Source organism: Strongylocentrotus purpuratus, unplaced genomic scaffold (genome assembly GCF_000002235.5).
Source record: "Strongylocentrotus purpuratus isolate Spur 01 unplaced genomic scaffold, Spur_5.0 spur5_scaffold_2, whole genome shotgun sequence".
NCBI classification, from domain to species: domain Eukaryota; kingdom Metazoa; phylum Echinodermata; class Echinoidea; order Camarodonta; family Strongylocentrotidae; genus Strongylocentrotus; species Strongylocentrotus purpuratus.
Genome location: NW_022145605.1, coordinates 34,389,128 through 34,402,417, shown reverse-complemented (window position 1 = coordinate 34,402,417; position 13,290 = coordinate 34,389,128). Strand labels below are relative to the sequence as shown.

Here is a 13,290-nt window from a genome sequence, read left to right as displayed (position 1 = left end):
TACGTGCGAGTACGTTGTCACACTATGAACATGAACCTCACCCTTTATAACCAATCATAATGAAGCTCAACATTCAGCACAACCATAATGATTATTAATAATGTCATAAACCATATTTTCCACACACCAATTGTTTAATCTGTATATAGCTGGCCAACAGCCACATAATTATTCAAATGCTGTTTTATGAGCGATGTGTCCTTCACTATAAAGTCTAAAGAGGTTGACAAATACAGTTGCTCACGTTTTCCTCGACTTGCCTACGTACATGTATTCATTTCAACCAACATACGACCTTGCCAAACAAGTCTTTGGGCATTGAGGCCAATAAGGCAAACAATCGTTTCCTAATATTGGGAGATCTACACTGTTATTGTAGAAGCCCACATTGGAAAAAGGGCACTGCATGTTGGCATTATGCTTTTAACATTGTTACCATTCATGCATTTATAAGGGGAACGGGATAGTTTTTGATTTTTACTGTTTAATTTCATATCTTCCACTACATATGTTTATCCTTAATTTCAATCTTTGGTAATAGAAAAGTTTACTTTCTGAACTATTTCGCTTGAATAACTTCCATTTTTTTTCTCTATTCAATAGGCAGCCCTATATTTAAACAGGATGTGAATGCAGGCCTTCAAATACTCATGATAAAAAATAACTCGTGATAAAACATGGGATAAATGGTACTTTCCCCATTAAATCTCATCTTTTGCGAAATTTCTATATAAAATCTTCCTCCTGCTACTAGTGGGTATGATTTTTTAAAGATGAAACATAATTTAACCACAATGCAAGCCTTTGGCTAAGTGCATTCAATGAATGCATATTGAACATTAGTCAAAGATCTCGGTGAAAAAGCCCAACTGTTGCTTTTCAAGATTATATATAGATGTAGTTATATTCAAAGGCTTAATTCTGAGGAGTCTGTGTCAATGTCCGCATTCCCCTGGGAAGTGACACACCAGTCCACCTCGCCCTCACTTCCTGGGACAAAGGCAGAAGAACGTCCTCTCTGCTAGCAGCAGCAATGGACATTAAAGGCTGTCTGTACTAGTTTGGCCAGAAAGGATTAGACCACCCAGCAAGGTCACTGACAGGTGGCTATCTCATCAACTCAGCTCTCAATTAACATAAGAAAAAGAGAACCATGGGGGACCAACAGGCACCGACTGGGGAGGTTTTCTATATAGAGGGAGCAAGTAGCTATAAGTAGTACAGTGGGGCTTTTAGGAAATTCTGAAAGACCTCTCAGTCCGTTGGTGCAAATTCTGCAGGAAGGGTTCTAGTTGCATTGAAAGGTAATGGTATAGAGATCTCCTATGGGTCATGGGGAGTACAAGTAAAACTATCAAGCCATTTCAGGCACATGGCCTGCAGCAGTCAGGTGCCACAATGGACTCTGAAGCAGAAGATTGCTGTTACAGACTCTGGAGCAAGGGTTCAGAACGCATTCACAAACAATGCAATAGAGATCTCCTGATGGCCATGCCTTGTACAACTAATATCTTCTAAATCTGTTCTGGACACATGCTCAGCTGCAGGGTGTCACAGTTGATTCTGACGTCTATTGGTTGGTACGAACTGTGTAGGAACAGTCCTGATCCTATTCATAAACAATATTATCTAGATCTCCTACAGGCCATGTGTTGTACAACTAACAATTAATTCAGGACAAATGCCCCTTTGCAACCAAGTTAATAGAGGCAAAAGCTGTAGAATGTTGGTGCGATCTCTGTAGAAAGGGTTCTATTTGCATTGAAAGGTAATGCACTAGAAATCTCCTGTAGGCCATGCATTGTACAACCATCGATTCATTCAGGACACATGTCCTGCTGCTGAGAGCGACATTGGAATCTGAAGCAGTTGATGGTAGGAAACACTCTGTAGAAAGGTTCCCATTTGCATTGAAAAGTAATGCATTAGAGATCTCCTGTAGGCCATGGGTTGTACAGCCAACAATTCATGCAGGACACATTGGAATCTGAAGCAGTAGGTGGTAGGAACACTCTGTAGGACGAAGGCCATTTGCTTAGAAAAGTCATGCACTAGAGATCTCCTGCAGGCCATGCATTGTACAACCATCTATTCATTCAGGACCCAAGCCCTGCCGCCGAGAGTCACATTTGAGTCTGTAACCGCAGACTAGGTCAGCAAAGTGAACAGGAAGGAAGAAGGGTAGCATGAGACTGGGGCACATCTCATTAATAATTCAGAGGAAACCTTCAATCCCTGTTGAAGTGGGGAAATGCACAGACTACAAATGCATACCGTACTCTCTTCTGCAGCACAGTTATATACAGCTCCTTTCATGGCATCAAGTCTCGTAGTATTGAGGTCAAAGCTCAAAAGGCAAATTCTAAGAATTGATTAAAACTTCCTTCTACAAGATGCACTTTTACCTTATTTTATGTTTGGTTCACTATACAGGGTCCCTTTTGCATAAAACTTAGCATTGATGGTAACTCCCAAGAAAACCTTGATTTGATTGGCTATGGTATTCATTAATGTTTTCATGGTAGTTCGTATTGGTGTCAAAGTTGCCATCAGCAGTAAGTTTTATGCAAACGGGCCCTGGTCGGATTTAGAGAATTCACCTGAATAGAGACCCACTAGGAACCCAATATGTTTTCTACACCATGAAATCTGAAAATGCCCGAGACAGAAAGACATGGCCTGGAAAATAAAAATGAAACAGAAGAAGGAAAAGGCCTTAAATCTTGCATCCCATTTACTATTAATTACTTGCTCACTTCTTACTTTCACCATCGAGTTGGACAGGGAACCTGAAGGATTGGTTCTGCTGCCATTGAGGTATGCAATACGCACACTTTCAGACATCACTGATCCATCAGAGAAGGTCATTTGCCTTGCCCAGGTGCCAGGTTTTCCAGGGTAGTTCACTATGGTCATTATCAAAGAAGGGGAAAACCCCTTGTCTTGTTATGGATTTGATAACAATTACAGTACATATACCTTCAAGACATCAGAGACTGGAGATAAAGAAACAAATGGATTATACCTGATGGCAAGGTAAAACGGTGGAAAAACAGAGTGATAACAGGATAAGTCTAGGCCTTCTGTTTGCTACAATTCCCTTACAGGGCTGGCCATATTTGAATGATATGATCACGAAAACAACTGTTGTACATGTAATAATAATAATAAAAGTCATAATAGTGGGTTCTTTTATAGCGCTCATATCGGTCAGATTTGACACCCCTGGCGCTCCATAATTATTACCCCGGCTTTAGCATGGCTGCCATTATGGCACTCTAGCATTTCAAGAATGTAATTCCTACCAAGTACCAGGCACCCATCTACCTCACCTGGGTGGAGTGCGGGGATTGGCAAATGTAGATTAATGTCTAGCCAGAGGACATTGGTGCTGTGGCGGGACCTGAACAACAATCCATGCGATCCACTAGACCACGACACCTCTACATACTAAAATACACAAACAAGGAAGTTCAGTCCAGTGAAAAATTTGGCAATACTGTAAATACAGAGTAATAATGTGGCGTGAAAATGAAAGGTAAACTTCACGCAGTAAGACCACCAAGGTTAGGAAACGAGGAGGAAGGAGAGGGAGGAAGTAAATATCTTGTCATATTCAGTTGTGACTTGTAGTTACAATGTGTCAGACAATATAATGTGGTCATGCATTTCCAACAACACAAACCATTGTATGGTTGTCTGCAATGTGTATGTGCATTCACCCATGCCTGCCGAGTGAAATTTGATATCATCGTCGTCAACCGTCACTTTGTAATTGGATGCAGGCTCCTTTTGTCCTCCTACGCTGGGCTTGCAAATGAGCAAATTATCTAAATGTTGATATCATCTCGAGGTGAAATCAACATAGTGGGTCTTCAAAGGCAGGTTAAGGAGTCTTTTGATTTTAACAATGGCGCAATAAAGTTGTGCACATTGATATGACCTTGAGCTAAGGCTTTTGTTCACACAATTTGAAAATGACAGCTATGTTATGGCCAAAAATGCAGTGAGGTGACAGTTGTGATTAATCATTCTGTCGCATGAAACTTAGGGCGATCTTAACCGCTCCACTATTCATAAATATTCCAAGGGCACATAGTTGTCTGGTTTTATAGTAAGGTAATTAAGTGAGTCTGTTTTTTGAATAACAAGAAAAACATAACAGTTTGTTAAATCCATGTACTTCCTACATTGGAGGCGTTTTTCCTTCATTTCTATTTCATACTGAACCATTTGTACTTTAAAAGAGAAGACACTGCGGAAAAAAATAAGAGTACTTGCTCTAGAAAATAGTGTTTACATTTCTTGTTTGGTACTGGTTTTATAATACATTTTTATTGCTTTGGGTATATATCATAATGATAGGTATTTGAATTATTTTGAATTATGACTGGAAAGTAGTGTACTGGTTGTTCTTGTTTTTGAAAGCTTGCCAATAAATTGCAGGATGAAACAGAGACTGGCACATGCTAGACATTCACCGTAAGACGTACTACGTGACTGCTTCACAATGTTCTACAGTGAGAGACGCAATATTGAATAAGCAAAAGGAAAAGGACCGATATGTTCATGCACAAAGAAGCCCAGCTCCATAATATACAAATATTGACTGCTTTGAGGGGCCCGCTTAAAACTATTGCCCAAGGTGATCTCAAAACCTGTATCGTCCGTAGTGCAGTCTCGAGATTACTGAGGAGTTATAGTTCAACCGTGGCCCCCAAAATAAGCATGAATCCCCTTGTCAAATCTCGAAAAAGAAATATTAACATGAAGTGTATTTATTTACAGAGTGAAAAGAAATTCACTTGTCTAAGAGCATTGCACATGTCGCACTGCGCATATACGTTGTTAACTTCACGCGCATCAATGACACTTTTGCTTTATATACGCCCGGTCAAATTTTTTCTTGTTATTGCCTAGCAGTCAGTAGCGAATTGCATGCCTGCAGTTTTAACCAATCAGAGGCCTTGAATCTTCATATGCAATATAAAACTTGTTATCAATAACGAGTAACAAGAACTGTCATAAGCTACTGAAATCATGGCATTTGATTGGCTGAAACCAAACTTGTCACAGAAATTGAGCATTTGTTATTGATTAATAACAATTTTTATGAAACAGGGCTCTGAGCAATCAGCGGAATAGCCCACTGCAATCCACCTTCATGGTCCAATGTACAACATGGATCTTGTTGCTACAAAACCGTAAAACCCTGAGAAAAATTCCAACACGGACAGCTGCCAAAGATGATACGCAGGACATTCACCGTTTCATCCACTGAAGAGCTCCTCTCATCGCATCCAATTAAGATCATCGTCTCATGTCACTCTTCCTAAGATAAGATGACTAGCCAGCCATACTGTTCATCGTGGGTTGGTATCATACGGGATAGCCACATAGAACAAACAATAACAAGGAAGGAACAAGACTGCACTTTGCTTGAGGATCAACGGAAGCTTGAGTGATGATAATGAATCTTAACTTCAAGAGATACTGGCTTGAAGTAATTCTTGCTTGTACAAGTATATAGTAGATGGGTGGTTTCAAGCAGTAAACTGTAAAGACCTGGGACCGTATTCAGTACGCAGTTTAATTTAGTATTTTACTTGGCTAAGTAACATGTCTTACTCGTATTCAGATCATATCTTAGCATTTTACTTAAGCAAATCTACTTAGCAAAATACTTACTAATAAGCATTGTGACTAAGCCTTTCATGATCAATCAAAAATTATGCGCAATAAACGTGCCGCATTAAATGTGCGCTTTTTTACTTGTGTGCAGCTTAAAATTTATAACTGCGTATGATAACAATAAGGCTGCCAATCAAGGCTTCCAAAATAATAAGGAACCTGTACACAAAGACCGCCTACCTATAAAGGCCACTTTTCTTGTCTCCCTTGAGTAGTCAATATAGACATGTTTCACTGCATTTGGTATAATTGGCACATTTGGCAGATATCGCTGGACAGCGTCAATTTGTAATCGAGCGGGTACGGGAACTTGTTCATGCCTAGAGAGATTTTTGAAGGTGCCCTCTTGCAGCCAAACAACATCATACATCTAAAATAACTCTTGCGATTCCACTGGTCAACTTACCGACATGAACCTCCACCACAGCAGGGACCGTGTTGTCCTCCTCCTCGTCTCTGTAACCAGGGTGGTAATGATGCGGATGGTGCTGATTATGGTGATGGTGATGATGATGATGGTGGTGGTGGTGGTGACGATCGTGCTCTCCTTTCGACGTCTGCTGTTGCTTGATGGGGTAGAAGAGCTTCCATTCGTAGAGGATCCTCTGGGCAGTCTGGTGTGTGGACTTGTAGGCTTGACCGGTCAAGAAACCACTCAGGCCATACGGGGACAGGATCACTATCCAAATAAAAAAGAAATGAACAAACGTAACAATGTTACTAATATAATAATACTCAGTGCTCAGTGCATTGAAAGTGAAGAAGGAATTATATTATCCATCAAAACATCTTGCCAAGATCTATATCGTTCTTCATAGGTACATGTAGACATATGGAATACCAGGAACTGGATAATAAAACCATCCATTAATCCATTATGAAAAAATATTTTCTCAGCATACGGTAAACCTTATTCTTATTACTCCATTTTTTATGATAACAAAATTATTTATCCCATCTGTTGTAAGCTAAGTTTGAACTGACCAGAACTTAATCATGGGATTCAGCAAAGTTACAAAACCCCAAGATAAAACTTCAGTTTAGAAAACTTGCAGATCAATATTCTCCCCAGGACAGAACGTCCCAAGGTCTGAGCCTAAGGTAAGGTATAAACTTCTTTTACCGATTAAACCATTCTTCAGACAATAACAAATACTAAATGGCTTCCCTCAACTCATCATTAGAACCCTACTCCTTTAAACAGGTCTGTAAAACAAAGCAACAAATAAAGGGATAACATGGCTTACTGCTAGGCATGAATAGGATAGTCCCTTAAAAGGCTAGTAAATTTTACAGAACTGTAGAATGGACTAGCCTATTAGTACCGAGCTTTAAAGCTTATCTGCCATAGTTTACAGGAGGGATTAGAGCGCCCTGCAAGGTCACTGGACAGGTGGCTATCTCATCAACTCAGCTCTCAGTTAACATAAGAAAAAGAGGATCATGGGGGACCGATGGTCACCGATTAGGCATTGTTTGTTATATAGAGGGCGCAAGTAGCTACAAGTAGTGCAGTGGGCCTTTAAGCAATGTTATCCCTTCATTTGATTGCATCATATCCATGTTTTCTTACCCGGCACTGCGGTTGCTGAACCCTGAGCGATGGCTAGATGATCAGCGGTAAGCCGGCAGACGGGTTGATGCAGGCCCACTTCGACATTGCTGCACACCGTTTTCTCTCCGTGAAGAAAGAAGGAGAAACTCACAGAATGATGGTCACTGGGGAAAGAGAAAATATGAAAATGTAAAAAAATTAATCATGAAAACATTTAAATTAGAAAGCAGGCTCAGCTTACTAACATTCAAATTTATAGATGTTTCTTTCCAGGGGGACCTAGTGACAAGTTATCCATTAACCTGTTTTTAATGAATGAACCAAAATACTTGGAATCCCATTGTTGCTATGTCGGACAAGCCTTGGGAAAGCTTTCAAGTTTACTAACCATATTAGTAAACCGGCCTATTTACCAGTGACCTCTTGCTGAATCACATACCTGTACCTGTGCAGAATACATGTAGCTACAATGAAACTCTTATTTCAACAGAACAAGGAATGAATATCTCACTACTCTCACCATCAACTCTGTAATAAGGGCTAGTATGCCTTTAGAAAGGTAACTCACAATGACCTTGACATTTTTTTTCTGGGGCTTGTTTAACATACTATTAAAACAAGTAATGTATGCAGACTGCATCTGGATGATTGAAATACAATAAATTGAAGGAGTGCAAAAGTTCATCAATAGGCTGTTGGCTAAGAAGCATCCATGAATTTGAATACATTTGTTCACAAGTACAATAACAGAAACCCTGCATTTACCCTCATTTTTTTTCTCATTTAAATAATGATTAATCATTCCTGATGGATGCACAAGAGTGATTAAATCAAAGGGAACGATTCTCACAATAATTAGGGTGCGTTCAAGCGACACTTTTTCAACCTAGAAACACGGTTATCAAAGACGTTTAGTTTAAAACACGATTGCGTTCAAGCCATTTCAAGCGATTTTTTATGTGTTTAAAAATGCAAACATGAATGAAACGCTGAAAAAGATGCGTAATGTCGCAAAAAATCTCTTGAAAGAAAGGAGATCACAATCATGATTCTATGCATCATTATCGTGGCCTGCTTCCGGTTTGACTGACAGTCGACCATAAACACAGACAGAAAGAACGCGGTGAAGTTGACCTATACTTCCTGGGTCAAACTGCATAGTGTGATGAGCAGTGGCTGGGCTTGAAATGAGCAAGAATCAGCGCTGATGAAAAATCGCCTGAGCGCTCTCCCGCAGTAAACATGTTTTTAATGGCGTTTTGATTTGTGATTCGTGTTTGTGATTCTAGCTTTTTAAAAATGGCTTGAACGCACCCTAAGCCTGACCACCAGGGTGAATTGGTGAGAGCAGCGAAACCTACAGAAAAGTTCCAAATAGTTTACTCTGAACAGGTACCCATATCACTTGAGTGCAGCACAGAATATGAATCAATCAAGATTAATGCAAGATCGGGTTTTCTACACAAAAAGTTATCTCGACCAACAACAAAAAAAGAAGAAAAAAGACAATGCTGTATGCTACAAAAGTAGAAGATTGGTGGACTAGAGCTGTATTTGTGTGAATCTCTACAAGATGATGAAAGCAACGGCTGCGTAGTTAGCGCGATACATCTCACATTACAAAGCCTGAGGCAACCTCTCTTCTTGGTTCCTATAAATGACCTTTTCCACTGATTAAATTCACACTTTTCTTCGCATCAATGTATGCTGTATGCATGTGTGCATGAAAACCCGCAAGTTCAGGAAAGAAGCTAGCTACAATGTACATGTATGTGTACTTCAGGGTGTGAAGTAGAGGCATTTTTTTCCAGGAATATCGATCTGGAAAAATTCTAGAATATATTTTTGAAATAAATAACTGAAGGGCCGAGAGTGTATTATTCCCTTAAGCAAAAAAAATCTTTAAAATTAAGACAATGAATTGCCAATCAAACTTTTGAGCATTTAGTTTGGCTTTCAAGTAACCCTCCAAATAATGATCTAGACACTGCATGGCATTCACATACCAAAGCAGATGTTTGCCTCAGTTGGTTTACAGTTTGGGTACAAATGATCTTTATCTGCCCTTGCCAAGATTGTATCTACAATGTACATGTACACACTGTTCGATTAGACCATGGACCTATATAAGACAGAGTAAAGACTACACAGCTATAACTTCTACAGCAGTGTCAGCTAAGACCTCACTCATTGTATGTGCCATATAACACAGACAGTCAACAAAAATAACCAGCCTTTATGAACCAAACTATATAAATCAACTTCGGGTTTTCTCAATTGATGTTTTGCAGTATGCCCCATCATTCAATACCTTCCCAATGGCTATAATGGATCAAAGAGGGCAAACTATTAAAAGCTAATCTACATGTATAATTGTACATCAGCAAATAATTCATGCTGTTTTTGTATAACGACTTGAAATAATACATTGGTCTTCAATATTTTAAGCACATAATATGGGCTACCTTTAAATTGCTCAATTACGCTTAGTTCCTGAATCAAATCTTTACAAAGACAACACATGCAGCAAGTTTTGTGGCAGTTCATCTCAGTTTTCACAAGCTACAAATCGGTAGAGCGTGGGTGCTATGATAGTTGCTGAAGTCAGAACTAGTACGTGTTTACTTGTCGGGGCAAATTGCTGGCATTCTTGTGGTTGCACCAAGTACATTTTCATAGAGGCATGCCATGAATCCTCTACAGCACCATTCAAATGTGTAGCTTTGTAAACATGAATGTACTTTTCATTTTTTTGGCAGATTGTATATTTCAGCCATTTTCAGAAATTTGATCTGATAAAAGACAGAGAACAATAGAAAATGACACCATACCAACGTGTACATGTACATCTACACAATGGCTAGTCTCTTGGTTACTACATGCAACTCAATTGATGTTCAGAAAACTGTTCCACCAACATAGCATTGCCCCCATTCTTTGCATGTCTGCTGTATCTTTAACACAGATGCATTTTTTTTTTTTTGTGGGATCAGAGGGCCTCGATGATTGTGGTCACATTCACTGCTGTCAAAAATCTGCTACATGAACACATCTAAGTGAGTACCTCGACTTTTCCCTTTATAATTGCGAATCGGTGATACAATGAAGCCTGGGTAGCATTTTTGTTTAAAGGGATCGTTTAACAATGTTAAATCTGAGATACACGGCCCTACATGTTATCAGTGTCTGTGATAGGGTGTAATATTGAAGCCCTAAAAAAATTGCGCTTCAAAATGATCAAGAAGTGCCTCAAAAAAGTAAAAAATCTTTGAGTGACCGGTTTTACCATACTCGTTTTCCCCTATAGACTGTAGTGTTTTGAAAACCGTCAGGCGAACGGTTTTCAAAATTTGTCATTCCAATCATATTAAAGTATCTTGATAATCAGACAGGCGATCGGCTTGTAAAAGTCATGGGGGTCCTTACTGACCTAAAGGTTTATAATTATCATTGCATCATGAGCTAAATCCAGAATTTTGTTTCAGAATCTGAGACAAAGTTACCGGATCCCTTTAAAGTCTAAATTTGCTCACATCCCACTGAAACTTGCATTTTAAAATAAACACCCGTTTCAATTGGCTGTCCATAAACTTAGACAGAGGCTCTTCAGGGAGACGCTACTCATGTTTGTAGACAAAGGATTGACTGAACAGATATTGACATTAATCTTCAATTCACATACAAAACCACATGGCTGACTGTTAGCCTTGAAAAGCAATTTTGAAAATTGTTAACTAAGTGTTACTCTCAGGGACAAAATATTTGTTTTCTTTCGATTGGATTTCCCTGAATGGTACATGGACTAGAACCTTCATCATAACCTAACATACATACATGTAGAAATGAAGATACTAACATTTTATTATGAAAGCATCACGCTTTTTCATCATTTGCTTTTTCCCCAAACTTATTCCATTAATAATTTTGAATTCTATCAATGTGGCCCCAAAAATCATTTCCATCTTCAAAATGTGTAAAAAGGTAAATTAACATTATACAAACCTAAATATAGTTATTGACCGATACACTGTGAAGAGTTCCAGTGTACAGTACATGTAGCCGTTAAGTCTGTACATGTGGGTCTACATTATACACACCATAAAATGTCAGGGGTGATAGTGAGTACTAAACTAAAAAAATAGTTTTTTTTTCTTTGACCCCCCCCCCCTTCCCCCTTGAGTAAAAATTGTTAAAAAGAATTTTTTTGGGGGGAATGGCATCTAACCCCCCCCCCCCCCCCCTCCCCCCGATTTAAATCAAGTAATTATCAGGCCTGTAATAGATGGCCACCCAAATACACTGTTGACTGGATGAAAACTTGAACTAAACAACCCTGACAAATTATGCTATAATGCAACAACAAAAAATGACTATAAAAAAAAAACATACATTACAATAGAGTCCATTCAATACTTGATTTACAATGTTTGCATGCAATGAACTATTGCTACAATGCACACTGAATGTGAAAGGAGATCATCTGTAACCTTGAAAGCTGCTTATGACTAATGCAAATGACAATTTCTATTTCCTCATGTGTGTGTACATGTACCCTCATCTTTTGCTATATTTCTGCATATTTTTTTTCCTCCCTCTCTCCATGCATTTCCTGACTGCACAAATGCTTAATACTTGCTGTACAGTGTATCCAATATGCGTGGGTATATTACATTGTATACAGGTGTATCAATTTAACAAATGCTACCAGACATATTTGCATTGCTATTGAAATACACACGTACTTGTATTTGTAAAAGACAGAGACCCACAGGCAGATAAAACAGGTGTTAGTAATAAATTTTCTTCTTTTTTTTCTGGCAAAAATGAAAAACAAGACTTCTTTCAGATTTATAAAAGAAAAGATAAATTGGAAACATACTTTAGAAGGGAAAATATCCTGTTTCTCTCTTACACAAATGTTATTTGTTTTACCTACTCAAATACCCAGCCGCGTCATACCAAAAGACGTTAAAAGATGGGAGTTGTTGCTACCTTGTTTGGCGTTCAACAATAAGGGATAGAGCAACGTCGATCTGGCGCTGCTCAGTGGCTGCCGGGCTCACGATCAATTGGGCAAAAAGAATTTCCGTTTCGGTTTAATAAAATTTGGAGTGGACTATTAGGCTATTATTATTATTATTATTATTATTATTATTATACCAAGTACCAGAAAGATGTCAACTCTTTTAAAATGATTACAGTTTTCGGCTTGTACAGATTTCTGTTTATGATAATTATTAATATGATATGCTTACATTAAGGTCATATAAGAGCCTTCATGGAAATAAGGAAAATCAAATTGGTAAGTCAGACAAGCCTTCTGAGACAAGCAGAATAGTACTAAATGATGGTTCTAAGCATAGGTTCCTAAACTCTTATTCTATTTAATAGCACATTGCTTATGATGCAAACCAAATGCAAATGTATGTCCACTGGTTAATTTCATTTTGACAAATGAAATTGCTATAGCTCAAATATTCAACATCATATACTGTACAGGTATGAGCCCTACAGATCAGCTGCAGATGATTTTGCATCATACTCCAATTCAGACTAATGAATAATTAATAAGTAGGTTTTGTAATGCCATTAGTCCATTACACATCGGAGAAAAAGCCAACAATCTTCCCCAAAAATTATTTATAATCCCCACCCTGCCCGACATCTATAAATAACTCCCTGCATCCACCAACACCCCCCAACAGGCGTGTGTGTTTGTGTGTGTGCTCAGCTTGTATGTAAAGAGCTGGGGAAGACATACTGATTAGCATATTCACCCAACCCCCACACTCTTTTTTTTTCTTCTCCCCCTGCTTGTACTCCCGGCTCCTTCAGGCAGACTCCTACTACTGTTGTAGACATGTCTCATTTAAAATGCCTTTTTCCCCTGGGTGGAACGAGGTCAGCTCACTAGATGTCTCCCTCCCCACTACATCAAAGTCATGGAAAAGTGGAGATCAGTCGAGAATATTTGTCAGAGCTTTGCTCCTAGTCTCCACAATCACACAAGAAGATCTCTACTGCCATGCAAGCTTCTTTAATCT

General features: G+C 38.8%; 1 protein-coding gene across 4 annotated transcripts in view; it reads right to left on the bottom strand.

Annotated features, from left to right (window-relative positions):
* Positions 1-13,290, bottom strand: part of LOC575450 (mediator of RNA polymerase II transcription subunit 13) — a 95,945-nt gene that overhangs the window by 66,379 nt on the left and 16,276 nt on the right. For all 4 annotated transcript variants that reach the window (XM_030992272.1, XM_030992273.1, XM_030992275.1 and 1 more), the window contains exons 5-6: positions 7,265-7,410; positions 6,098-6,370 (exon numbers count right to left, since the gene is read on the bottom strand). In XM_030992272.1, the coding sequence (XP_030848132.1) occupies positions 6,098-6,370; positions 7,265-7,410 (419 nt within the window). The remainder of the gene's footprint in view (positions 1-6,097; positions 6,371-7,264; positions 7,411-13,290) is intronic.